This window comes from Pithys albifrons, chromosome Z (genome assembly GCF_047495875.1).
Source record: "Pithys albifrons albifrons isolate INPA30051 chromosome Z, PitAlb_v1, whole genome shotgun sequence".
NCBI classification, from domain to species: domain Eukaryota; kingdom Metazoa; phylum Chordata; class Aves; order Passeriformes; family Thamnophilidae; genus Pithys; species Pithys albifrons.
The window spans coordinates 56070452-56097976 of record NC_092497.1 but is presented as its reverse complement, the minus strand read 5'-3'; the positions used below and the strand labels follow the sequence as shown (position 1 = coordinate 56097976).

The 27525-nt window shown below is 43.8% G+C and overlaps 2 protein-coding genes across 4 annotated transcripts in view; both read right to left on the bottom strand.

Annotated features, from left to right (window-relative positions):
* The window catches only part of CHD1 (chromodomain helicase DNA binding protein 1), a 70609-nt gene extending 45418 nt beyond the window's left edge, over positions 1–25191 (bottom strand). Inside the window, exons 1-4 of one of the 3 annotated variants that reach the window (XM_071580933.1) lie at positions 24874–25191; positions 22863–23071; positions 3016–3220; positions 971–1075 (exon numbers count right to left, since the gene is read on the bottom strand). In XM_071580933.1, coding sequence (XP_071437034.1) covers positions 971–1075; positions 3016–3220; positions 22863–22915 — 363 coding nt within the window. In that variant the 5' untranslated portion in view covers positions 22916–23071; positions 24874–25191. Of the gene's footprint in view, positions 1–970; positions 1076–3015; positions 3221–22862; positions 23072–23161; positions 23267–24873 lie in introns of those variants that run through there. The other 2 variants (XM_071580931.1, XM_071580932.1) reach the window with 2 other exon arrangements.
* Positions 24833–25318, bottom strand: LOC139685047 (uncharacterized). Its single transcript, XM_071581564.1, has one exon. It carries the CDS (start codon positions 25316–25318, stop codon positions 24833–24835), a length of 486 nt encoding a protein of 161 aa, XP_071437665.1.
* Positions 25319–27525: the final 2207 nt, after the last annotated feature.

Below are 27525 nucleotides of genomic sequence, written 5' to 3'. Positions count from 1 at the left end.
TTTAACAAAGATGATGGCTCTGCTGAAATCCTAACAAAATCTCCTGCCCTCAGAAGGAGCTTTCTCACCCTCCATATTGTTTCACATTAAAGCAGCAGTTTAAGACAATTTTGGAAATAGCAGGTTGCTTCTTTCTAGTTTCTGAAGAAAAAACAAGAATCCTCTTACAGTCAGGTTTGTCTAAGGCCAACATCATCAGCTTAAGTTTAGATTTAGACTAAGTTTTATCCTGAAAAATATTTTTCAGGAAAAGAGTACTTAACAGCTGTAACTTCATTTAATGACAGGTGATTAAGTTTTAAGTTTAAATGATGAATTACTAAATTACTAAAAACCAGAAATCCAACTGTGACTACAAGGTGTAGCCTTCCTAATGAAGGACGAAAAGACTGCTCTACAAATAAATTGCCTTTCACAGTTCAGACCAGTGTTCTTAAAAGATGCTCCTGCTGCACATATTCAACACTTCTTTAGCCTGTGATTTAGATTTTGAAACATCTGGATTACAGATCTCATTCTTAAAATACAAGAATTCTTTTGTGGTAACTGTTACAAAATTTATTAAAATGCAGTGTTCTACTCTATACAGAGTTTTTGCAAACCACAGCAGTGACCTTATCCAGAAGGAAATACTTCAGCATTTTTATCTGCCTTTACAAGACCCAAGGAGCCAGAAATACAGAGTAAGTCAGTACTATGGGGCTTCAGACAACACAGAATACCTCCCTAATAATAACACAGAATCGAGGCTGATAGAATTTTGGGACAACTCACTTGAAAACAAGTAACTAGAGACATTTTTATTTTTCCTTATAAAAATGCCAGTTATTTGAATGTTACTTTTACAGACTTATCCCAGACTTCTGTGCACACTGAGAGAATATAAATTGCCCTTACGGATTTTATTTCAACATATAAGACAATGAGACAGGCATGTTTACATTTGAAAAATCTAAATTACGCTAATCACCTCTTCTGAAACACTGTCTGATGAGGCTGCCTTTTGTTGTTGTTGTTGCTTCTTGAGCACTGCTGATCTTTGCACAGCAAGTATACTCGGGCTAGACTTCCAAAACTGCAGAGGAACAGAGATGAGAGTCTGTTAAAGACACTGACAGCCTCCAGTTCACCACGTATTTGCTTTTCTCAAGTAGCATCCTAGATCGTAAGTTTATCAATTAAAAAAATCACTACAAAATATTGCATTAACTAATAATATCAGGTAGTTTTAAAAGCAGTAAGATTTCTGCAAAACAGAAACAGTCCTGTTTAACATCTTTATTGATGATTTAGATGAGGGGATTGAGTCCATCATCAGCAAATTTGCTGATGACACAAAGTTGGGAGGGAGTGTTGACCTGCTGGAAGGCAGGAGGGCACTGCAGAGGGATCTGGATAGACTGGAGAGATGGGCTGATTCCAATGGGATGAAGTTCAGCAAGGCCAAGTGCAGGTCCTGCCCTTTGGCCACAACAACCCCCTGAAGCGCTCCAGGCTGGGCACAGAGTGGCTGGAGAGCAGCCAGGCAGAGGGACCTGGGGGGACTGAGGGACAGGAAGCTCAACAGGAGCCACCAGTGTGCCCAGGTGGCCAAGAAGGCCAATGGGATCCTGACCTGGATCCAAACTAGCGTGGCCAGCAGGCCCAGGGCAGTGACCCTTCCCCTGGACTCTGCCTTGGGGAGGCCACACCTTGAGTGTTGTGTTCAGTTCTGGGCCCTCAGTTCAGGAAAGAGATTGAGGGGCTGGAGCGGGGCCAGAGAAGAGCAACGAGGCTGGAGAAGGGACTGGAGCACAAGTGCTGTGGGGAGAGGCTGAGGGGGCTGGGGGTGTTTAGCCTGGAGGAGGCTCAGAGGTGACCTCAGAACTGTCTGGAACTGCCTGAAGGGAAGTTCTGGCCAGGTGGGGGTTGGTCTCTTCTCCCAGGCACTCAGCAATAGGACAAGGGGGCACAGGCTCAAGCTCTGCCACGGGAAATTGAAGTTGGAGATCAGAAAAAAATTCTTTCCAGAGAGAGTAATCAGGCATTGGAATGGGCTGCCCAGAGAGGGGGTGGATTCCCCATCCCTGGAGGTTTTTCAGTTGAGATTGGCCGTGGCACTGAGTGCCATGATCTGGTAAAGGGACTGGAGTTGGACCAAGGGTTGGACTTGATGATCTTGGAGGTCTTTTCCAACTCAATCCATTCTATGATTCTATTAATTGCCAGGGCAATTACTACTACATGTTTAACAATAAGCTGTGTAGGCAATGTTAAGGTAAAACATTTATAAAGTACATTTTCACACTGACACAGATAAATTCTTTCAGACCACTTAACTGCTATGTTTTTGTTTCATATAGTAATAGTAAAGTACATGAAAAAAAAATAAAGAATCCTTAATAGTCTTGAATTCTTATGGTAAGTAATACTCTACTACCTTTAATAAATAGATCTAACACTCTAATTAAGTCTGTACAACACAGGAGAGTGCAGGGAATTCCGGCCCACTGGATTCAAGGAATTTCCAAACACCACTTTTTCCTGCTTTTAGCCACCTTACTGATACAAAAGCCAACTATGTAAGCTTGAAATTTTTATACAATCATTTACTGTACAAGGAAACCAAGCATTAGAGAAACAATTTAAATAACTGATACAAGGAAACAGCATCAGAGAAACAATATAAACCAGCATTTAAGCAGTAACATTCCTCGTGTCCTTGCTTCTGTAAATTCCAGTAAATTAGGCCATGCTTTCCTTTGATGAAATTTGGGTAGGCTTTGAACTCAAAATACTTAAAAATGTGAGAATTTTAAAAGCACAAATTCAAGCAGACATGAGAAACTTGCCTAATGTTTAAGGCAGCTAAGGAGGTGCATTCACTAACTCAATCAAGTTGAAATCCAATTAAGAACACTTCATCACCTCAGTTTATTTTGTAATGAACACTGCTCTTGAAACCAACTGCACAGAAAGATTTTTTTAAGATTCCCCCTCCTTTCCCCCAAAGGGTCATTTACTTGTCTTGCTTACCTCAGAACCATCAAGTTTCGGTGGTTTAGACTGAATTTGTTTCTTCTCTCTCGAAGTGTCAGACTCGGAGTCTGACTGAGAGCCCGACTCGGACCCGGAGTCAGAGTCACTGCTGCCTGACTGGCTGCTGCTCCCATCGCTGCTGCTCCCAGAGCTCGACCCAGACCCAGACCCTGATGCTGACCCGGAATCGTCATCTGAGCGGCTGCAATGACAAGGTACAAGGATATTACACAACTGCTAAGGTATAACAGGATTAGAAGGGGGAAAAAAATCTTGTCTTATCTTCACCTATAAATCATTTGTTAAGTTAGACCTGGCAAATGGGTAGCACAGAAATGGACACTGCTGATTAAACAAGTTGAGATGAATAAAGTTAAAAATAAACAGGAAATAAAAATTCAAAGTGTAATCAGATAATCTCTGTGAAGCCAAAGAAAAAGAGAAAGATAAAGCAAAAACATTCAAATTAATATAGCAGAGTCAAGTAAGGCAAGTAAAAAGTGATAAAAATGTTTTTTAGCCACACACTTTCCACCTTCATCCCCTCCAAAATCCTTGCTTAGCTCCATCAAACATCACGTTAACAGTGAAGTTCACTTCATAAAGGCCTGTCCAGCTACAGATTGCATTCACACTTTATATATCAGCAATGCTCCTTAAAAAAAAATAATCAAAAAATTACACAGTCCAGGTTTTTCTGTTAAAATAATATGAAAATTCTCCCATACAGACAATTCTGAATTTGTCATTTATGGTAAGACTTGGGCCAAGGCAATTTCCTTGGCATACACCTGAGCTGCCAGATTATTTCACCTTTCACATTGTTTCACATTAATTCCACACCAGATTTAATGTACTTAAAATGCAAAATAATTAAAGCCAAATATTTTTTATGACCATTCAAAAACTTGACAACATTTGTTTTTCCAGAATAACTTCACAGAGTAGCTGAGTTAAAACTTTAGTAAGATCCTCAGTCGATTAAAACACCAATATTTCAAAGATACCATGAGAAAGAAAGAGACACCACATAGCAAAATAATTTCAAGTTTACATATTGACTGCAAACACTTGAAAGGCAGAGTAACCATGAAGCAGAATCGAGACTGTTAAAAAGTGGCATCAAAGCCCAGCTGATCTCTGGCAGCACAATCCGTCTGGCTGACAGCACAGTCAGCTGGAGGTGGGGCAGGAGAGGGGGCAGATCGATCATCCGCCCCAGGACATATTTAACTGACAGAAATGTAAAGCTACAGAACAAAGCAGAGCCACTCCCCTTTCTGCTTTTGCTGGCACCAACAAAACTGTACCAGTGAAGAAGACATGAAGTAATTGATAAGCAGACCCCTGCAGACTACACCTCCACCAGCCATCTGCAACTGGCTACTGCTAAAGAAAGAGACAGACAGACAGACCATGCTGAGCCTTCCTGCTCCCAGGGGGGAGGTGTGGGGAAACACTCTGCTGCTGGGCTTCCTTGCACCTGCTCAGAGGAAAACTGGGAAGCAGCAAGGCTGCTCCTGAATTTCCAGCCTCTTTGATCAAATGCTTACTTGAGGCCTGGTGCTGCAACACTGACCTCATCTGCCAGTAAGGCACATCAGCCACTACAGAGCGTGACTGGAGGGTAAACTGTACCAGAAGTTAAAGGCATTCCATGATCATAGAATGGATTGGATTGGAAAAGACCTCCGAGATCATCAAGTCCAACCCTTGGTCCAACTCTAGTCCCTTTACCAGATCATGGCACTCAGTGCCACGGCCAAGCTCAGTTTAAAAACCTCCAGGGATGGGGAATCCACCCCCTCTCTGGGCAGCCCATTCCAAGGCCTGAGCACTCTCTCTGCAAAGAAGTTTTTTCTGATCTCCAACTTCAATTTCCCGTGGCAGAGCTTGAGCCCGTGCCCCCTTGTCCTATTGCTGAGTGCCTGGGAGAAGAGACCAACCCCCACCTGGCCAGAACTTCCCTTCAGGGAGTTCCAGACAGTGCTGAGGTCACCTCTGAGCCTCGTCTTCTCCAGACTAAACACCCCCAGCTCCCTCAGCCTCTCCCCACAGCACTTGTGCTCCAGTCCCTTCTCCAGCCTCGTTGCTCTTCCCTGGCCTCGCTCCAGCCCCTCAATCTCTTTCCTGAACTGAGGGGCCCAGAACTGAACACAACACTCAAGGTGTGGCCTCCCCAAGGCAGAGAACAGGGAAAGGGTCACTGCCCTGGGCCTGCTGGCCACGCTAGTTTTGATGATGATCCTCCTAAGAGATTTTCTTTGTAATAGTGTTTTCCTACACTAATGTTGCCTTACCTTAAATACTGCATAAATCACACTATTATAAAACAAATACGTTTCTCAGCAAAGCAAAGTGCATAAGGAAATGACAGGGGGACTACAAAAGGCAGCACTAACTATGAATGAAGGTAAACAGAAAAAAGTTCAGCATGGAGAGACACAACAAGACCAAAGTTGCAGAGATAAAAGTCATCCAAAAAGAGTAAATCCTATATAAACTTGCAGGAAGGGAAAGGAATCAAATACCTTAATGGAGGACAAGACTTGCTTGAAGAGGACAATAACAACATGCACAACTCTAAGCCAATAGGGATGGTCATTAAGACACTTTCCACAGAGCAGTAAAATAGTTCACACACACCAATACAGTGCAACTAAAGTTTCAATTGCACACGGAGCCAGAGGAAACCAAAGCAAGGCACCTGTTTTCTAAGGCAGCTAACACTGGAAAAAGCCATCTTGATCAACTTGCTAACATTATGAGAAACATGTAAATAGCAGACAATGGTGGAGACAGAAGGAGGAAGAACAGAAACAATAAAATGTTTGCGTTACTTAAATAAGCAAACAAGATGACATTGGTTAGACAGAATCACAGAGTTATCAAGGTTGGAAGAGACCCACAACTTCACTCCAGTCAACTGACCACCCAACACTACAATCTCTGAGTCACTAAACAAGATCACCCAGTGCCAGATCCACAAGGCTCTGGAACACCCCCAGGGACAAAGAGTTGATGCAAAATTTTAAGTTGTTTTATGTTCTTCACAGGAATTCAGTGGTAAGTTCAAAACCAAAGGGACTGAGATAGGTAAAATAAAAGTATAGTGGATAGTGCTATTTGCTGTAGAGTTGGATGCAAAAAATTCAGTTAATGCCAAATCTTCTTATTTCTGAGGAGATCAGCTAACTATCATCTAAGGTCTCTGTCAAATAATACCAACATGTCAAGAGATGTGGTCATACAATACTCAGAGAAAACACACAGATTCCTTATCTTGCCAGCTGGCTCTCAACAAACCCGGGAGTCTGGTAATGAATTCCCATTAGGGTTATGAGAAGGAGTGGTTAAGTAAGAGCAATTCCATAATTCCTGTTTATCACAATGAAATGTCCTGATTTGGACATGAGCAGAGTCACACAAGTCACAACTGCTTCACTACTAAGAGTAACATCTCAGGAGAGTAAAAATCTTAATTCAACCATGTTATCAATAAATGCAAAATAATGCAAAGCTGCAGGTAGAAGTAAAGGGATGGGGAGAAAAAGTAATGAAATTACAAGAATCCAGAAGAACTAAGCAATAGTAACATTCACCACAACTGATTTAGATCTGCCCCAGTGATACCATGTATGAAGGACAATGCTGGGTCTCTGCTAGAGATTCACAGCTAATTGGTACACAGAACCGAAAAAACCCAGTAATTTGAAAGTCAAAGGCCTTAGTCAGCATTAAATCAGCACAAGGAAAGGGAAAAAGACAAACCAAGTAGCAGAAAGTAATTCTAAAATGAAGGAAACAGCAAGGACTTGATTTGTGTTCAGTTCTGGGCCCCTCAGTTCAGGAAAGAGATTGAGGGGCTGGAGCGGGGCCAGAGAAGAGCAACGAGGCTGGAGAAGGGACTGGAGCACAAGTGCTGTGGGGAGAGGCTGAGGGAGCTGGGGGTGTTCAGCCTGGAGAAGAGGAGGCTCAGAGGTGACCTCAGCACTGTCTGGAACTGCCTGAAGGGAAGTTCTGGCCAGGTGGGGGTTGGTCTCTTCTCCCAGGCACTCAGCAATAGGACAAGGGGGCACAGGCTCAAGCTCTGCCACGGGAAATTGAAGTTGGAGATCAGAAAAAACTTCTTTGCAGAGAGAGTGCTCAGGCATTGGAATGGGCTGCCCAGAGAGGGGGTGAATTCCCCATCCCTGGAGGTTTTTAAACTGAGATTGGCCGTGGCACTGAGTGCCATGATCTGGTAAAGGGACTGGAGCTGGATCAAGGGTTGGACTTGATGATCTCGGAGGTCTTTTCCAATCCAATCCATTCTATGATTCTGTGATTTATCAAATTTTAGGACACTGTAGTGGCATAGATAAAAAAATTCATAGAAGAGTTTGAAATTAACTCTTAGAAAGTACTCTAGGAGTTCCACACAAAAGGTTGGTCTGTGCCAGGCAGAGCCTGCTTTATAATCATCCAAATTAATGCAGATGTGTGAAACTACACCATGTTCTGCCCTTACACCTCCTCATGTGCACCACACACTCCCTGACGCCTTCAAAGAACTACAGCCCATATAAAAATGAGGTAAGATGAACAAATATGACTTTATTTCTGATGAATTGTAAAGAACTTGCTGATCACTGGCCACAGGACAGGCAACTGAGGATTAGCAATGGAATGTTTATCTTATCATGTCTTTTCATACAATGTTTTAAACTGGGCTTGGGCAGAACCCTGACCTGGAGACACTCCACAACTCCACAGACAGCACTGAGACCAAACGCTCGTGTTTGCAAAGGAAGGAGGAAGAGGAGTAATAAATGAGTAAGCTCTGCATAAACATATGCAATAAAGTCAAATTGCAGATGGTTAAGGCAGTACCAGCAGCACTGTAGGACACACACCTATAAACCCCACAAACCTGCAACAGTCCACACATCAAAGGACTTTCCTCTGGAGAAATTTAAAGGCTTTGAAACAGCAGTAACAGTGATGCAGAACACAAGGCAAAAAACACACCCTACAGTAAGAGCTACAGCCCAAGTGGTCAGTTTTCAGCATATATATATAATATTTTCAATATTAGAGACAAAATCAGTATTTTTCTTAGAATCACAGAATCATAGAATGGATTGGGTTGGAAAAGATCACCGAGATCATCAAGTCCAACCCTTGGACCAACTCCAGTCCCTCTACCAGATCATGGCACTCAGTGCCACAGCCAATCTCAGGTTAAAAACCTCCAGGGATGGGGAATCCACTCCCTCTCTGGGCAGCCCATTCCAATGCCTGAGCACTCTCTCTGGAAAGAATTTCATTCTCATCTCCAACCTCAATTTCCCCTGGCAGAGCTTGAGCCTGTGCCCCCTTGTCCTATTGCTGAGTGCCTGGGAGAAGAGACCAACCCCCACCTGGCCAGAACTTCCCTTCTTATCACTTAAGTTGTAGTCAAGGAAGAGAACATGTTTAAGCCAAGATGAAAATATTACACACTTTTGGGTGCAGACTGTCCTCTTGCTTTCTCTACTTGAAAAAAAAAATCATCTAGCACTTCTAATTACAATATTTTGTGTAACACAGCAGTTTAAAGAAAAACCTTTTTGTATCAACACAACAAAACCCCCCAAACCCTCTATTGTCTAACTGGACTAGCTGTCTATTCAAACAGAAACTGAATAGAATTTTTCAGCCTAAGAGTTACTTCTTAATTATCTCTAAAGCTCTGTATCTACAAGGCAAAAAGAAAGAATAGACCTGATTACCAACTGGGATTTTTCTTGTTTCTCTACATATCTCATGTAAAGCGCTTTTAAACCAACATCAGATTAGACTAATAATAACTTTCTGATATAGAGTAAGACACCTTATTTGTTTGTCACAAAGTTCCTGTAAGAAACCAGCAGCAATAAAGTAAAAATGCAGAGCTACCCAGTTTTTTCTAAAAATCAAGAAATCCACCAAACTATGCAAAGACTTGCAGGGACAAAGGAAGAAGAGCTGTGTAAAGAGGAGCATAAAGAACTACCTTTCCCCTCATGACAAACGGAAAAGTAAAATGTACCTGGGGCATTTTCTAGCCACGTCTCTTAGGCAATGTCCATAATGCACAAAACCCCCCAAAAATTAAAGTCCTACTGAAAACCTGCAGCAGCAGCAGCAGCAGCAGCAGCAGTTTTCCTTTTCAACTTGTATCCAGCACAGACACCGGCAGTTCACCACACCAAGCATCACCAGCACTTTGCCGCTGCACAAGTAACAACGCTGGGACATTATCTGTACTTTTTATGTTTGTTTCACAAGTAGTGCTGACCTGCACAAACCCTAACAATGAGTCACTGCTTGCCTTTATAACAACAGCAGGGCCAGTGACGCTGCCTCGGGATTCAACTGAGAAACCGTCTCTGAGCGCCAGACCTCCTGGTGAGAGACATTCCACACTCCTGCAACTGATGTGAGCCACGCCAGGGGTTACTTGAAGGTTTTGCCGTGCTCTAAGGAGCCGATCTTTCAGTATTTGCCCTAAGGGGTTCATGAAAGAGAAACAGCTTCCACCTCTTCCAACCTCACTGCACTTCTCTACAAGACAAACTACAGGAACATGAAGGAAACCTTCAAAGAGGGGTGCACACAGCCACAAGGTGTGCAAGACAACCCATGGCGGTGTGTGAAGAACTTGCTGGAACTTCTATTTAGATTTATTTTTATCTAAAACAAACAAAACCAAGGAACCTGTCTTGGTTTGAGCTAGCAAACTACCAACTCCCCCAGGGACAGAGAGAAAAGCCTCTTTCTGCCCACCAAAGAAAAGAAGAAAGAGAGAGAAAAAAAACCCCAACCAACTTCAAACTATGTTTATGCCACCACCACATGTATTTTTACAGAAAAGAAAGAGAAAATTAGAAGAAAGTACAATACACACTCACACAAGTTAGAAACAACAAGAAACAATTCCCCACTTCTCAAGGAATGCACAAATTCTACTACCTTAACTACACATTACTTTAAAAGACTTAGTCCTCAGGGAGACAAACCCAAGCAGAAGGGAGAGAACCAGAACAACACATTTTACTTTCCTGAGGTAACTGGTGAGCCAGTGGTGGGCCTGGCCCTCCCCATCGTGTGTCCTCCCAAGAGGAAGGCTGAGAAGTGACTGCCCAAGCCCCTCCTACCCAGGCTGTTACCCCTTTGGAGAATGATGTTGTAATATGGTATAGAATGCAATATTATTGGCTGGAAACTGTCAGCTGTCAGCTCAGCCTGGCTCCAGTCAGCTGACAGACCCAGGCCTACCCCTAGATCTAAAGCCTAATTTAGGCTCACTTAGGTAACCCTGTAACAGAACCCCCCCAAAACCAAGGCTACACAAACTAACAGCCTAGGAAATTTAAAAAAAAACATACAACAAAAACACCTAAAACAAACCAAACACAGAAACAACAAAAAGCCCCACACAAATTCAGTTTTACAACCATTTAATGTATGGTTTGGCACTGGTAAGCTCACTCAGCCCAATGTCTGAGGGGCCTGTGCCACACATGGCAGGTGTGGGGTCCCAGGGGAAGTTTGTGCTCCACAACTCAGAGCGGTGACAATGCTGCAGTCACACCATTCCTTCTCTGCAGGAAGAAAGAAGTCTCTGCCTGATTAGGTGGGTTTGTGCATAGCAACACTTAGTTTTAATGAAAGCAAACGGAGAAGTGGCTTAAGAAGAGTCCTGCAAGGAAGCAGAGGAAGGTGCCACTAACACTGTGAGTGCAAGGGAGCAACAAAATGGCAGAGCCAACTCTTCTCCTCCTGCACAAGGTAAAAACAATGACAATCTAATGGCATCTGACAAGAAGTTGGATTGAAAAGAGTTTCAATTCTCAAGATTATCTGAAATATCACACTGTTGTTAATAACTACTCTCACCCTAAATGTACACTGTGCCTTCACTTATTGGCCAATGGTAGCAAGAAGCACCTACTCCCAGCGAGACATCTAAAAACTCACCACCCAGAACACAAAGACAGACCTTTGCTTTCCCCAGCAATGTTTCAAGTCCTGCGATATTCAATCTTGCACTTCACAAAATTTCACTCAGTTTAATGATAAATGTTTAGCAGCCTCTTTTGAGGTTACTTTGCCTACAAGCAAGGGGGAACAAAAAGGCACATGGCATCAGAGAATGTACTTTTGCTGCTGTAAAAATGCCTAAAATCATGCAAGGAAAACTACAGTGACAAACTGAGGGGCATTTCTTTGTCAGCAAACACAGTTGAAAGGTACACAGGAAACATGGGTGAAGGTTTGAAGAAACAAGTATTAGAGAAACCACCCACTGGAGGAGGTTTGCTCTACATGGATCAAAGTACAGACACTTCAATCACCTCCCAATTTCAGGTATTTGCTGTTCTCTTTCAGTAACAAAACACACAAAAACCTACTTGTTGTGAGCCACTGAAGGAAACAGAGAAGGCATGTTATGAACAGTAAACTACTTCTTTAATTAAAAAGTTTAGTGGAAAAACTGAAAATGTAAGGAACAATGATGTGGTTGCTTTGACTGGAATAAAAAACAAGAGTCTAGTAGGGGTGACAGAGTTTGGAGCTTAATGAAATTCATCCGTGGCATCAACCATAGGCAAGCCATTGTAGCAAAGAATCCTGACCCAGTAGAGTAGATGTGCCACTGGTGTTCTTAATTTTATGAAAACAAGATCACTAAATGGTAAAATACTTAAAATACTTTGTAATGAGGTAGGGAGTGACCACAAAAACCTTTTATACCATGAGGGGTTCAACTGCTTAGAGCACTTTTAATGATGAATATGAGTTTTTGGTGGGCTCTGGTGGTATTGCTGGTGCTGTTTGAAAAGGCTTCCATCATTATATCGTCCTGTCACCAAAACCAGTGCATGTCACCTATAAAAGTTACTGCACCTGTACACTTGGAAAGCTTTATAAGCTGTTAAAAAATATTTCAGGAAGTTTTGGTGGGTTTTGAGCCCATTTGTTAAAAACACTGAAGCTGCAATCCCTTCAGGTTAATATGGAAGAACTGATGGAAAGGGTAGATGCAAATTTACTAGAAAGAATTAAGAAGAACTTTTACATAGTTGATTTATTGGAAAAACAGTTCCATGATTAAGTGCAGCCAACAATGCACTTTTCCTCTCAGACAGGTATCTTTTCTAACTACCTGTGTCAAGTCATCAAAACAAGATACTAAAATAAACTCAACAGAGAACTCTACCTTCAAACCCCTGTACCACAAAATGTTAAACCAAGATTTCAATTAACAAGAGTATTATTCATAATTTTTTCAGTGAGTTCTAAAAGGGTTTTTTTCACCAATAAAACCCCAATGTTTTCAAATATTTAGTCTTTATCTCATCCTTTGAAATCTCGTATTTCTTGTGTATGTCTTATAATGTAGATATTAGTACAGGTATTACATGTATCTCATTTATGAATGAACTATCCATACATTATAGATGTGCTTAAATAATGATAGGAGTGCACAAACAAAACTTTTGGAGACCTCTCACCAAGTGATAAAAGAACATAAAGGAGAGAACCCTTCCTTTCTCCTCAACCCAGTCATATTAGGCAAGTCTCAGCTATTAAAAATGAACATAAATCTGTAATTCCTTCTGCAGAATTAACTGTGACTCTCTTCCACATGAGCAGTAATTCAAATTAAATCCTCGTATGCAGGATGCCAAGCCCAAGAGCAAAGATGGAATTAGTTAAGAAAAGGTTACACACATTTAGGCACACAGACATTCAAGAGCTTTCACATCAGTCACCTCTTCACAATGAAGGGGGAACTCAGGAACAAGAAACAGAACTGTAAAACTTCTCTTAAACTGTTCCCACCCTTGCTCTGGTGACAGAAATACTGTGAAACACACTCTGAAAACACACTCAGCCCTCACCAACGTGTTCACCCCTTACTGAAGGTATACAAGTGTTGCCTGTTGCACAAATTCCTGCGGAAACAGACACTCAGAAACAACGTTAATGGCCAAAGAGAGATGGGTTACCTTTACTGAAAGCTTTCCGGGTCTGCACACACAGGCACAGGCCCACATACACACACGTGACCCGGGATGTCACGGCTTTTATAACCTCTCCAGGTTATAACTACACATTTACGGCCAACCATAGTGCTCATTTCCCCTCGTGCCCCACCCACAGAGGGCTTCAGAACTGCCCCTTGGAGAAGCTCATGACCTCCAGGCCGCCTTCTTGTGTTTTGCATCCAGGCTGTCTGGTAGTGGCTTCTCCAAAACAGCAGGTCCTTGAGAGAGCTTAAGAATGTATGAGAAATTGTTTCAGTAACTTCTAATACCACCTAAAATGTGAGCAACCCGGGAAAATCCATGTATATCACATCATCTCAAAAACCTCCAAAATATACTAAAATCCTGAGGCATCACAAGAATATTTTTTTTCTGACATTGTTATTGTTGTCCTCTTCAATTTCCCCCATGGTGTCAGGACTACCCACAGAGAGAACAGATAAAGCTTTTTGTGACAGCCTTTGTTTTCCTAAACATTCTAAAGTGCCTATGAAGAAGTGGAAGAACCAAGCAGGAGTGAATCATGGAATCAGAATGGATTGGGTTGGAAAAGACCTCCGAGATCATCAAGTCCAACCCTTGATCCAACTCTAGTCCCTTTACCAGATCATGGAACTCAGTGCCACGGCCAAGTTCAGCTGAAAAACCTCCAGGGATGGGGAATCCACCCCCTCTCTGGGCAACCCATTCCAATGCCTGAGCACTCTCTCTGCAAAGAATTTTTTCTGCTCTCCAACTTCAATTTCCCCTGGCAGAGCTTGAGCCCATCGTGCCCCCTTGTCCTATTGCTGAGTGCCTGGGAGAAGAGACCAACCCCCACCTGGCAGTATTTCCTGAGACTCCTGCCCTGAAACTGAAGTACAGACCAGTGGAAATCAATACAGAATTAGAAAAAACCTCCAACCTAAACAGATTTCATTTGAAAAATGGGTTTTTGGTATTTTAATACACGCACATTCCACACTGCACTGTGACATACTACAAGTCCTTAAACTCCTCCTTGGTGTAACATCTTCTCCCTTCTCACACAGAGCACAGAACTGCAGGAGGAAAAGGGCAGGAGCAGCACGAGAACCCCCAACACTCTGCAGTCCACCAGCACCACTGCAAACTGAGAGAGCCTGTTTGCCACAGCCTTTGAAACACAACTGTGTGAGTTTTTTGAAGTTTGTGGGAAAAGACATAGACAATACAGAACTTTCATACAGATTTCTAGTACCTCAGCTGACATTTTCTTATCTGCTGAAATGGACACCCTAACAGCCAGACATACCAAGGCAAAAATAAACATAATAGGCTTGGGAGAGCTCTAAAAGCTTTTTCAGAGGTTGAAGACAAGTCGTCTCTTATTTTAACAACTTGTATCAGCAGAATTCCAGAAATGGTTTAACCTCCCTTGAAGTGGAAAAGGAAAGGAGACACAAAATAAGAAGAAAACATTTATATTTTCTGTAAATAACCACCAGTGAAAGTTCCCATTGCAAACCAAATGATAAGTGAGACAATTTCACACTGTAACAAAATTTGATTTTTAAAATCATTGCTGCAATAAAGACAAAAACCTCTGTCCAATAGGAAGACAGTTTACTTACATTAAAGAAACAGAACCTAAGTTTTGCAATAAAGATGCTAAGACATAAATTCAGGGAGATTACAGCTGTGAGGTTGTTTTAACACCCTTGGTCTCTTTCTTTTCCAGTTCTGCCTATGGGATTCTTTAATTTTATCTTCATTTTTTGAGGCACAGACTATAAGTTATTCATTTTCTAACCAGAGAGCTCTGACTATCAGCTGATGTAGTCTAACTTTGGTCCATAATTTGACCAACTTTCCTTGCAACAAGTAATGCCCATTGGTACAAAGTAGCACCATTGAGCTGCAGAAAATTCATCACCTGAATTGGTACCACTAATTACTGACACTCTGATATCCTTCTCCAGGGGTAGAATGCAAGGAACAACATCACATATTTCCTCAAAGATGGACTGGAATACTGTCAGAATTAGCTGTCTCCTGCTGCCTAAGGCTGGTACACACATATTGTCTCAAAACCTGCACTTCAGGACACTCCCTTGCAGAAAAGGAGATGCAAAATGTGTTACTTATTGACAATTCATCTTCCAATATAGGCCAGGGTCATTGCTTGAGATGCTTCCAGTGGAAACAGTTCAGCAAAACACAGAAGTGGAAACCTCACAGACTGCTGCAGACACTTTGGGTAGAGTCAGAGGGATGGTTTGAACACAACCAGCCTGGGTTTTATTTTTGGTCTGTGCAACTGTATCCATCCTTCTCTTTCTCCTCAAAACCGCCTGATGACAATTGGGAAGTAAAAGAAAACCTCCACTATTTTCAGCCAGTTTGCACAAATTGGGGCCTTTGTCTGTCTCTCCCTCCCCTCTCCAAACTGAGTCAGGAAGGTCTCTCTGCAGGATAGGCCGGAGCTGGAACCTGCTGTTCTTCATTCAACTCCTCTGGTAGAAAAGCCACACTTATCTAATCAAACAGCCAGCACACAAGACTTTGCTCTCAGTTAATTCAGAATGTTTGTCATAAACCTGTGTTTGTCAAATTCACCCTGTTTCACGTCATGTCTTTTCTCTGGTCTTGCACTCCTGAACTCTTCTACTAATCCACTTTACTTTGTGGTCTAACTGGCTTTTTATCTTGCCTTCTTCCCAGATTAATGGATTCCAAAAAGCCAAATACCTACAGAAATTGTAAACCAGACCAGAACAGGAAGTGTATATGGAAAGAACACAGCAAAGCAACCAAAGCTACAAAATAGAGATGTTGTTAATACAATAGATACAGTAACATATTTACTGGGATTAACCCTTAAAGACCATTCATGCTCTCAAAGGCACTTAACTCCATTACTCAAAATGAAATTGCTGCTTTCCCAAGTCCTCCCTCCACATGTCACATAAACCTTCTTCCCTTCTCCAGCTCCAAGGGAATTACATATAATACTTATTTAAAAAAAAAAATTGTGAAAACTGCATTATATGTTAAAAGGTGCTCCTCCCTCAGAAACCCTACATTGCATTCACTTTGTTCAACAGAAGAAGAAAAAATAAACACCCAAAAAGCAAAAAAAAAAAACAAAACACCAAAAAACCCCCAAACCAAACAAAACCAAAAACCAAACCAAAAAATAACAAAACCAACAAAAACAAAAACCCCAAACCAAACAAAAACAACCAAACCAAACCAACAAAAAAATCCCCAAATAAAAAAAAACGGTAATACAAAAGACTACAAAACAGCAGATCATCACAAGACTAAGGAAAATAGAAACAAACATGGTGGATAACACACCAGTGATGATCCCCTCGGTCCTGCTGGAGCGAGACCATTTCTCTACCATGCAAACAAACCACAGCAAAGATGACAAAGTTGGCTGTCACAAACAACTTCCAGTGGCAGGCAACAGCATATACTGAAAATAAGGAGCAGTTCTCAGCATGGAGTTCCTACATGACCAATTAGTTTCATGTATGCTGACAAACTGAGGTGTAAATTCCAGAAAGAGCCCCTTCCAGGACATGCACTCAGGAAATCTCTTCCCTGTAGCCCTTGATAGTTGCATTTGTATAGCAACATACGTCAAATCTGATGTGGTATGAAGTTTCAACACACTGAAGGAATTTGCCTGTTCTTTTTTATAAACACTGTCTCTGGGTACATCCCACATATTCACAACAAATGTGTGCTTGAATGCAGTATTTATCTGCAAACTGCTTTGAGAGAAAAGCAGCACAGCTTAATGAAGGCACCAAAAGAAGTAACAGGCTAAAACAAACATGAATTATTTTTTTCAAACTACACCCAAAAACCACCTATGCAATGAGAATGGGGAATGTATTAGGGAGATGACAGGCTTAAAGGAAGTCTCCTGCCACAGAACAACAAGTTCTTTTCTACAGAGTTAAGTTTAGCTTCACTAGCTTATCCCTTGAAACAAGGTGCCCCTGAGAGGATCACACAACAAACAGAACTAGGCACGAGGAGTACAAATCCTAAAATGGAAAGCTAAAGAAGTCACACTGCAAAAGAACTGGCTGAGCATTCAGACTGCTGTAGGACAATAATGGATCCAAGAGCAAGTGGTTTATCATCACTGATTTTAAGTGCACTCATTAGGGGAAGTTCCCTTAACCTTTTATTTCAAGAACAGCAGTAAAGAGAGTCCCAAGTTAATAAAATAAGTTCAACACACTAAAAAAGTAAGAGATTACTTTCTACAGGGTCTTTGAAAACAGAGATGACAGTGGACTGTCTGTGTTTTAGTTTGGTTGTTGTTTCTTTTTACAAGAAGCTGAAGGAAAGCAAGCATTTGATTACGAACAGCCCATTCAAAATGTACAGAAGCAACAGACACTAAAAGGCCAAACTCCTAAAACTGCAAGTTCACACCCAAGGTTCTTTAGGCAAATATTATGTAAGGGGGGGGGATTAAGTTTCATTTTCTCCAAGAAACCCTCACTATTTAATTTGATTTAGATGCATAGGAAGATTTATGTTACTTATCACTGCCAATAAAAACGAGGGGACACAGAGAGTACTATGTTGAACCCATCAAATGTTGTTTCCTGTCTTGTGCTGATCACCCACCAACTTTCACAGCTCTACGAACCACACTGCAAGTCTTCGAGAGAGACACAAGTCACACATCTTAAGAGCGCAAAGAAGTTCTAGGAATCCCCCACAAGCAGGAGGTATCAGTGGTTACCCAGGGACCTACTGCTCTTGAGGGGCCATATCTGGAGAGCTCTGCCTGTCTCACAGAACTTCACTGTTCTGAAGAATGCACAAAAGCTTCCACCAGCTAAAATCTACACTCCCAGAATGGTGGAATTGCATCTAAAATAGGTGGAACAGGTGTTTGCCACCCAGTTAGGTTAGATTAAAACCAGGTCCTGGATAAACTCAGCAGGAGTCCCAAAGCCAAACTTAAAACCACATGCACAACCACAGCTAGATCACGAGGTTATTTTTAAGCTGGAAAGGTTGTTTCTAGGAAAAAAAACAACCCAAAAAGGAAAACAAAACAAAATCAAACCAAAACAAAAAAAAAACCCAAAAAAACCCCAAAACCCACCACCAAACCCAAACCCACCACACCTGGGTTTTGATATATGTTCTACTGGAACTGTTCCAAAAAGAAGTGATGAAAAGATGGTTTTAACTTGGATAGGGGCACCATACTTCAGTATGCTTAATTCTGTATTAAGTATACTGATCATTTCTGATAAAAGAGCAATTTGCTAACTAAAAATACTGCTAACAGAAGTGAAAAGCTGTTTTATTACCCTAGTTGTTTGCAGTAAGTTCTACCAAAAGTTTTCTTTACCATTCAGGCACTTTTGTTGATCTGAGAATTGCTGTTCAATAAGTATCTATCTGTACACACACAGTCTCATGAACACACTCTGTCTTGCTGCACACACATATTTTTATTATCTATTAAACTACCAAAAAAATCAGTTGGTTCAAACTTGGTTGTAATAATGCCAAAGTCAGGGGTTCAATCCACTGTGTGGGCCATTGACTGAAGAGTTGGACTCGATGATCCTTGTGGGTCTCTTTCAACTCAGAATAGTCTGTGATTCTGTGATAATACAGTGCACAATTTTGCTTGGTCAGTCTTTGGTTTAACTCCCACTTGGATTTTAGGAAAGCAAGAACCTAAGGTTGTGACTTTCCATCTATCTTTCTTCCTTCCTATGGAAGGTATGAATTTCCATAGTGAATCGAAGCCTCTGACAAAGTCCTCAGTCTTTACCTAATTCCCTTCTGTCGTCCATAGACCATTCCATGCACAAAGTGAATCAAATTGTTATCTTCTATTAACAGTGACTTTCAGGTGTGTGAAGACTTGTAAAATTCTCTGGTACAAGCGGCTGCCTTCTGCTCAATGGGAGACCTGTACCCCAGCCAGACACCTTCCAGTTACATGCACTGAGCACACGCCTGCTCACCTACAGAAAGGAAGGTTTGCTCAAGCCCTCCACACGTTGTCCTGCAGGAACACAGGAGGAGCAGAGAGATGGGAAATCAGATTGTTATTCAATGAGCACCAACATTTCACTGCTGCAGTCCCTGTTCTACCTGGCGCTTGTCTTGCAGTTCAGGTAAAACTGCCCTTCCTTGATGATTAAGCTTTTCTTATTACTATGTAACTTGAACATATTTATTCATAATGAAAGTTGTAACTGAACTCTTTTCAAGAACGCTACTCAAAGAGGCTTCACTTAAAATTCAGCTTCTCAGAGTACTGCTGTGAAGTCCATGTGTCCACACTCACTTGTTATCCATCTGTGATACTTTGCCTGGAGCTACTTAAAAATATCAGAGTAGTTTTTTCAAGTGAACAAGAAGCTGGAGAAGAGGAGGCTCAGAGGTGACCTCAGCACTGTCTAGAACTACCTGAAGGGAAGTTCTGGCCAGGTGGGGGTTGGTCTCTTCTCCCAGCCACTCAGCAATAGGACAAGGGGACACGGGCTCAAGCTCTGCCAGGGAAATTGAGATCAGAAAAAACTTCTTTGCAGAGAGAGTGCTCAGGCATTGGAATGGGCTGCCCAGAGAGGGGGTGGATTCCCCATACCTGGAGGTTTTTAACCTGAGCTTGGCCATGGCACTGAGTGCCATGATCTGGTAAAGGGACTGGAGTTGGACCAAGGGTTGGACTTGATCATCGCAGAGGTCTTTTCCAACCCAATCCATTCTGTGATTGATTCTATGATCCACTGTGATCACTGGACACAAAGCAGAACACCAAGCAACACGACCAGGTAACAGTGTTTATGCTAATTTACAGTTTCCATCGTGCTGGTTCTAGTGCTGATCCAGAGCTTCAGAGGTTGCTGAAATACACAAGGAAAGTCCAAATGGTGTTGCCAGGCACTTTGCCACTTGCAGCAAAGTAGAAGTTCAGGACCAACACCTGCAGCAAAGTTTTCTAGTCAACCAGCAGACAGTTGAATAGACACAACCCTACAGACGTGTAGCAAACTAGTCATGTCTCCCACATGTCAGAAAAAAAATCACCTTCACAGTAAAGGGCAGCTATCGCTCCTTATCACATAGCTGATCAGTGCACAAAGTCAGATGTTTATGATCAGTCAGCCCCCTTCTCCATCCCTCCCACTGCTGAGATACTACAGGCCTTCCGCAGCTTTTGCTAATCATGGTATTTCCATTAAAACATTACAATGCTGTGTCCTCTGCCTGTGTAGGTTTGTAAATGCAGCCCTGACCCACAGCTTCCCTTTCTGAAGTAATGATGGTGGCTTCCCTATATCAGACTGTGTTTATTATCAAGGCTGTCACTTCACAATGACTGCCATAGAAGTCTCCACTAGACACCAAAGGAAGTGAATGGCCTTATTGAACTTGTAAAGTGTTATATTTGAAAACAGACAGAAATTATCAACGACTTCTTGTAGCTATCACTGATGCCACTGTTCACATTACCACTGTATTTGCCTTCATCTCCTGGTTTTTCCTATTAATTCTTGAGTTTGATCTTCTTTGCAATTTATTCCCATCATCAGTTCCCAACTGTTCTCTTCATTTATTCCACCTCCCTTCCCAGCATTCTGAACGGAGGGAACCACTACAAGCTTCATAAACATACTCTGTTGCTGATCTCTACTTCTATTCTGTAAAATTCACATTACCAGGTTTGAAGGCTAATTACAGAAACACTTCTCAGGTTACTCTTAGCTGTCTGTCTGCAGCTGCAGCTTGCTAAGGCAACTCTCCTTGGAGTGAAAACCACCTACAGTACTGGAAACCTACAAATGAAAGAGAAAAAACCCAAAGACTAAAAACCAAGGGCAAGGCATATAAAGACATTATTTATTATTTTAGAAATGAAACTAGGTTAGACAGAAGAGGATTCCACCATTTAAAATGGAAAAGTTTCACGTTTCATTTAGAGGAATGGTTTCCTGATAATACATGTCAAACATGAATAAAAGCTTTCCAAGACCTGCCTGTGAATTAGGCCATGGGGTTAACAAGGGATAGAAGAGCAGGAAAAAATAGGTTTTTGCATTTAAAATCATTTTGAAGTTTTCAGATGTGCTCAGCAGGACATTTAAGACGAAGGACAAAGTCTTTCCTCACAAGCAAGTATCAAGTTTTGAGCACTGTGGATCCTCCTGATACTTACTTTTCATTAGGCTATTCGGAGCTTTAGGACTTTTAACTGGTTTAGTCTTTTGCACTCCTGCAGCTTTTAAGTAACTTTGATGCACTATCGTTCATGTGCGGTAACAGTGCAACGACACAGTTTTTAACAAAGTACTTTGTTTCAAGTAGTAAGAAAACTGACACACAGAATCACCTGACTTTTCCCAGGTAAGTTTCTTGGATGTTTTTCCGGGTGTTGTGTTGGTTTTTTTTTTTTTTTTAGTTAACAAGGATTATTTTGCCCATTACCAGAAGAAACCTCAAACCTGTTTCTTAACTGAAACAGACCCAACTTTGTAGGAATCACAAATCTTCAAAAATTATTACATACTATAACTCACAAAGCATTCACCAGATTGGAACTTTACTGTCTTTCTAGGACACTCCTGTTTATAATAGAGAGCTTGACATAAAAATAGGTAAGAATTATTAAATTTTCTTTAGTTTTGCAGTTCACAGATTTCCTTGTCACCTAAACACTTCCCTCTTCCCCTTCTTCCCAGCCCATCACACACTGTGCTCTGTGCAAGCTTAATGGTCAGAACATGATCACTGACCAGTTGGCAATTATGTTCTTCTTGCACTTCTTTACTTGAGGTAATAATTCAGATCTCTCCCTACCCAACTGGAAGTTCCCATGAAGTCTGCAGAACACGGATTTTTTATGTCCCTCTGGCTGACAGAATTATCTAACCAGTTGAACAGGCTGTGATCAGACACAGAGGGGCAGAAAAACAGCATGGTCACAACTACCTCTTAGAAGAGAAGTCTAAAACCCCCATTTTATTTCCAAATTGACTTTTAAACCTTTAGCATTCATCATATTTCCAGGTTCAGAAATCTAAACTTTGTAGTGCAGCAGGAACTTTCTGAACTTGGGACTATTCTAACAAGAGAACCTTTTCCATCCCTACAAATTGGCTGTCACCCTGCACAGATGCAAAGATGTTCTAATCAGGCTTTTCCAAACATGTGAACACTCAACACATGCTGCAAGGCTGTAATTTGAGATTCGAGGACTGATTTTTAATTTTTTAGTTAAAAATAGTACTTTCACTTCAGATAACAAAGTTAGTACTTGCAGTTTATACTACCCTGATGGCTCTGAGGAGTAATAAAATCATGAAGTCTTCTTATCAAAAACTGAAGTGAACAAACCACTGCCCCACCTAGAGACAGGCTAGTTAGGGTTTTATACAGCACACATTATGTATGTGTGCCTTGCACTTTATAGAAAGTAGCTTAATTTTAACATTTTAATTCAATGTTTCAGCTTTATTACACTTCAGACACCCTTTTCCCTCAAAAGAATAATACTGTTCTGTTGAAAGCTGATGTGGCTTTAATACCACCTAAGCTTTATTGAGTAACACATATACATGACCATTCCCATTCTCAGCTGAAGAAACGTGAATGTAACAAGCAGATGAAGCACCTGTAAGGAAGCATGTCCAGTCCTCCTAACTATGATCTGCTTGCCAACCATGAACCTTTAGACCAAGCTCAAATATAAACTAGTTTTAGTACACAGAATATAGGAGAATACAACACAGCCAAGAATAACTGAAATGAGCAAGTGCTTACCTTGACTCTCCACTACTGTTTCTTACGCTTTCTTCATCACTGTGCCCATTCATTGTAAATATTAGGAAGTTTAAAAGATAAATAAAAGTCCACTCAAGTTACAAGGTGGATATCAGGAATCCACTTCTTGGTACTCCGTAGGTTTTCCAGACTCTGTATGTGTTTGCTTTAGTGTTCTTAGTGGGTATTCAAGAGTTGTTGAAAAATACCTAAGATAGTAAAGGAAAACATTAACACAATTTTAAATTATGTTTGCAATTAAAGAGGTATCAAAAACAAGCTGTGTTTTTTTCACTAACAGTGAAAGGGGGCTTCAAGTTTGATGTTACATCTGTAACTCAAAAATAACTTTTCTGTGTTCCACCAGTTCATTGCTGACATTTTATCACCATTTTCTTGTCTGAGAAAAAAAATAGTTTTTTCCTGCAGTGAAAACAAACAGAAAAATAGTCTGCAGAGAACAACAAGTCTTTATATTAGCTACACTTTTAAAAAAATGGGAGAACTAAACAAAATACATAAAATGCATGGAAGACCTGCCTAGCTTTTGGTTGGCCTGCATCTGGGTCCCAACATACACTTCTTTATGATTCTTCAGGCAACTTTTCAGGGATGGTGCCATAAAGATGGCAATTTCTGCCACACCACAAGCTACAGAATAGGAAATGCTATGGAAACCACATTTTCTTTAGCACTGCAGGGTGAGAAGAACAGTTTACTGCATATTTGCACTATACTTTGCGGCTTAACTTTTGCCAAAGTGTTGACTTCAGGACAAAGCAAATCTAAATTTTAAAGAAAAAATGCCTACTTGCACACACATAGCTAAAAATCCATAAATATTAACGTTCTGGTAAGATCTGCTTAATTCAATCTATTTCATGCACAAAACATAGTGGAAGCATTTCCAGGTACACACATATTGTGGCATTTCTAGGTACACTACCAACAGTTGTGGGTAGGAGCAGGAAGATAAACCCTGTCCCGTTTAACACAAGAGTCCCCACTAAATCACACCAGCAAGATCCCACAGATGGAATGCCCATTATTCCACATACACGCCTATCTTAGATCACCGCACTCAGTACCCGATGCAGGCACAGAAAGTTTAGAATCACGGTAAATGGGCCGCGAGTCTAAACTCACTGCTAATCAGATCAGGCCCAGCGTGCCCCGCCCGGGCGGTGCGGGGGCGACCTGGGGCTGCCGCCGGACACGGCGCGGCCGCGGGGCGGGCACTGCCCCGGACACGGCGGATCCTCGCACGGCCGCGCCGCTCCGGCCTGCGAACAATGGCGAGGAGGGAGGGCAGAGCGCTGGGAAGGAGCCTCGCAGCGCTGGCGCGGCCGGGGGGGAACCCGCGGTGGCGGCTGCGAGCGGGGCGGCCCCGCAGTGCGCCGGGACACCCCGGGGGGACCGCAGAACTTTCTCCGCGCCGCCGGGCCCTGCCCTCCCGCTGCCCGTCCCGCTCCTCCCTGCCCGCAGCGAGCCCGGGCAGGGCCGCCCCGCTCTCCCCCGCGATCCTGGGCAGGGCCGCTTGTCCTGCTCTCCCCCTGCCCGCCCCACTCTCCACCGCGATCCCGGGCATGGCCGCCCGCCCCGCTCTCCCCCTCGTCCCGCTCTCCCCCTGCCCGCCCTGCTTCTCGTTCCTCGCCCGGCTCTCCCCCCTGCCCGGCCCGCTCTCCCCCCCGCCCGCCTCGCTCTCCCCTGCCCGCCCGGCCCGCTATCGGCGCGGCCTGCACGGCCGCCGCTCCCCGGCAGCGCCTCGCAGGCCGCCGCCCTCCGTGATCGCTTCCCCCGGCGCCACACACGGCCCGAGGGGCGCTCCGGCCCCGCTCTGGCTCCCCCCGCGGCAGCGGCTCGGCCCCACCGGATCCCTCCCTCCCTTCCTTCCCTCCCTCCCTGCGCGGGGAGCAGCGAGCGGGCCCGCGGACCGAGCCCCGCGCCCGCATCGCCCCCTCGGGCCGCCTCTACCCGCCCGGCCCGGGCGGCCATGGCGGCCTGTGCCTACCTGCGGTGCGCGGGGCCCGCCCGGCCCTGCCGGGGCCCGCCCGGCCCGAGGCCGCGCTGCGTCCCGCGGGGAGCTCGAACCGCAGCCCCGGGTCGCGGCGGGGCCTGGGCGGCCGCGGCTCCTCTCGCCGGCTCCTTGCTGCCTGCGCCGCTCGAACAATGGGGCCCGGGCCGCGCTGGGAGGGGCGCGGGGAGAACCGGGGTGGGCTCCGCTGCGCTGCGCTCTGCTCCGCCGCCTCCCCTAAGTGCTGCCGCCCGCCGCCATCGCCGCCTCTCCGCGCAGCCTCCCCCTCCCGCGGTCGGATGGAAACCCCGGGTGTGATGTCAGCCCTGAGCACTGGGACCGACCGGCAGCGGGAGGAGGAGCCTCGGACGGGGCAGCGCCCCCGGGCCCGCACAGCGCGGAGGGGCCGGGGCGGCGCGCTGGGGCCGGCTGTGCCCGCCATCCGTCTATCCATCCATCCATCCATTCCTCCATCCATCCATTCATCCGCCCATCCATTCCTCCATCCCGCCGTCCCTCCATTCCGCCGGCCCTCCGTCCATCCGTCCCGCCATCTCTCCGTCTCTCCATACCGCCATCCCTCCGTCCATCCATCCATCCATCCATCCATCCATCCATCCATCCATCCATCCATCCATCCCTCCCTTCATCCATCCATTCCTCCATCCCTCCCGTCCATCCATCCCGTCATCCCTCCGGCCATCCGTTCCTCCATCCCGCCGTCCCGCCATTCGTCCGTCCATCCGTCCCTGCGTCCATCCATCCCTCCCTCCCTCCCTCCCTCCATCCCTCCGTCCATCCATCCATTCCTCCATCCCCCCCGTCCCTCCATCCCTCCCTCTCTTCCAGCCCGGCGCGGTCCCGCGGGTTTGCTCGGCGTGGTCGGTGTAAAATCACAGCGCGGACACCAACGCGTTTCTCAATGCAGCGACGCAGTTAGGAATGGTACCAGGACATGTTTAGGAAGGTTTGGACTGTGCCCTGGCTGGGCACTGACCTTGCTCCTTGAATCCAAGGACCTACACCCGGACCTACTCCCGCACTGGTTTCATGAGACTCACGGTCGTCACTGAAAAAACCCAAACAAGCAAAAAAAACCCACCCCAAACAAAATACTAAAAAACACACAAGAAAAAAAGTCATTTAAGTTGCATGCCCAAATGCTCCCAGAGTGGCAAAGGAAAGCAGCTGAATGTGCTGTAAACAACACAACCCCATTTTGTTGGGAAGAGGGAGCAGCTCCTCTGCCTCCTGCCCGGCGCCGGCACACCTGCACAGAAGGCTCTGCCACTGCGGGAGCATTGTGGGGACATTATTGACTGACGTCTGGCATCAGACCTTTGAACACCCTGCGAGGGTGCAAGAGGTCAGATCAGCAGGAAAACAGTTTGCTCATCAAAGGAGAGAAGCTTGAAGGAAGCTGGTCACAGTGTGGGTACACGAGAGGAAGGTGTTCACAGCAGTTGTCAAATCAATTCAAGCTTGAAGAGTTGTGTTGGCCAGAACCCAACATCAGAGCCACAGTCAGTCAGCTGGAGATCTCTTGGGCCAATAGTTTAGCTCATGGTTGCTCTTCCAGGGTGAGCAGTGCTGGTTGCCTCAGTGCTCAGTGGGCTGTGGACAGCTGACATACCCACCACCCTTCAGCTGAGTTACTGGGGGCTCCTGGAGCCTGCCAAGGAGCCTTCAGCTGTCACACACACCAGCTCCCTGTCTGACGCACTGCAGAGGCCACACACTGGACCAGCTCTCAAGCACTATGTAGGAAATTACCACAAAATCTCTGAGGCAGATGCCATAGAAAAAGATTTTACCTTTAGAGTTAAAAAAATGCATTAGAATTTGCTCAGACAAGAAAACTGCTTCAAAGATTTCAAGAAGGGTATAACTACACTATGCTCCTTGTTGAAGCACTTAAGTTTGTCCAAATTAGCTGAAAGGAGAATGTTTTGTGATAGACAAGAGTACTGCAAGAGCAACGGACTGAAGTTTGAATTTGAGAATGTCAAAATGAAAGAAACTCTTTTAAATTAAGGAAATTAATAACAAGAAAATTTGCCTAACTCCTTCCGATGGGCAGGCAGGTGTTCAGCCATTCCCAGGGCCCCATCACATGTAAGAGTGACTTGGGAAGAGAAGTGACATCACTCCCAATGTCTCCCCATCCTTCTCCCTTCAGCTTTATGTACTGAGCATGATGCCATATGGTCTGGAATATCTCTGTGGTCAGTTTGGATCAGCTGTCCTGGCTGTATCTCCTTCCAACTCCTTGGGCCCCTCCAGCCTTGCTTGCTGGTGGGTTGGGTTCAGAAAAGTTCTATTCTTAACATTTAGAAGTTCTTCTGGACAAAGTGTCTTTCCCTTTATAGAGTAGTGAAGAACTGGATCTAGCAGTCTTTATCCAGGCAAGATAAATATAAGAAATATCCCTAAGGTTTAACTACACCCTAAGTTTCATACTGGTCTCTGGTTTTTCTTCTTTCTAAACTCCCTCAACATACTTTGATTCTTGTCCTACAACCATTCAATTAGTTCTAAAATATGTTCTGAAGAGCTCAAAGACCACAACTCAAGATATAATACAGTAACAAAGATTTTCTTTCTTTCCACTAGGCGTATGCAGCAGGCATGGCCTAGTTTACTTCTTTT

Excerpts from the sequence above, each read along its gene's own strand:
- LOC139685047 (XM_071581564.1), bottom strand. The coding sequence starts at position 25,318 with ATGGCGGGCACAGCCGGCCCCAGCGCGCCGCCCCGGCCCCTCCGCGCT.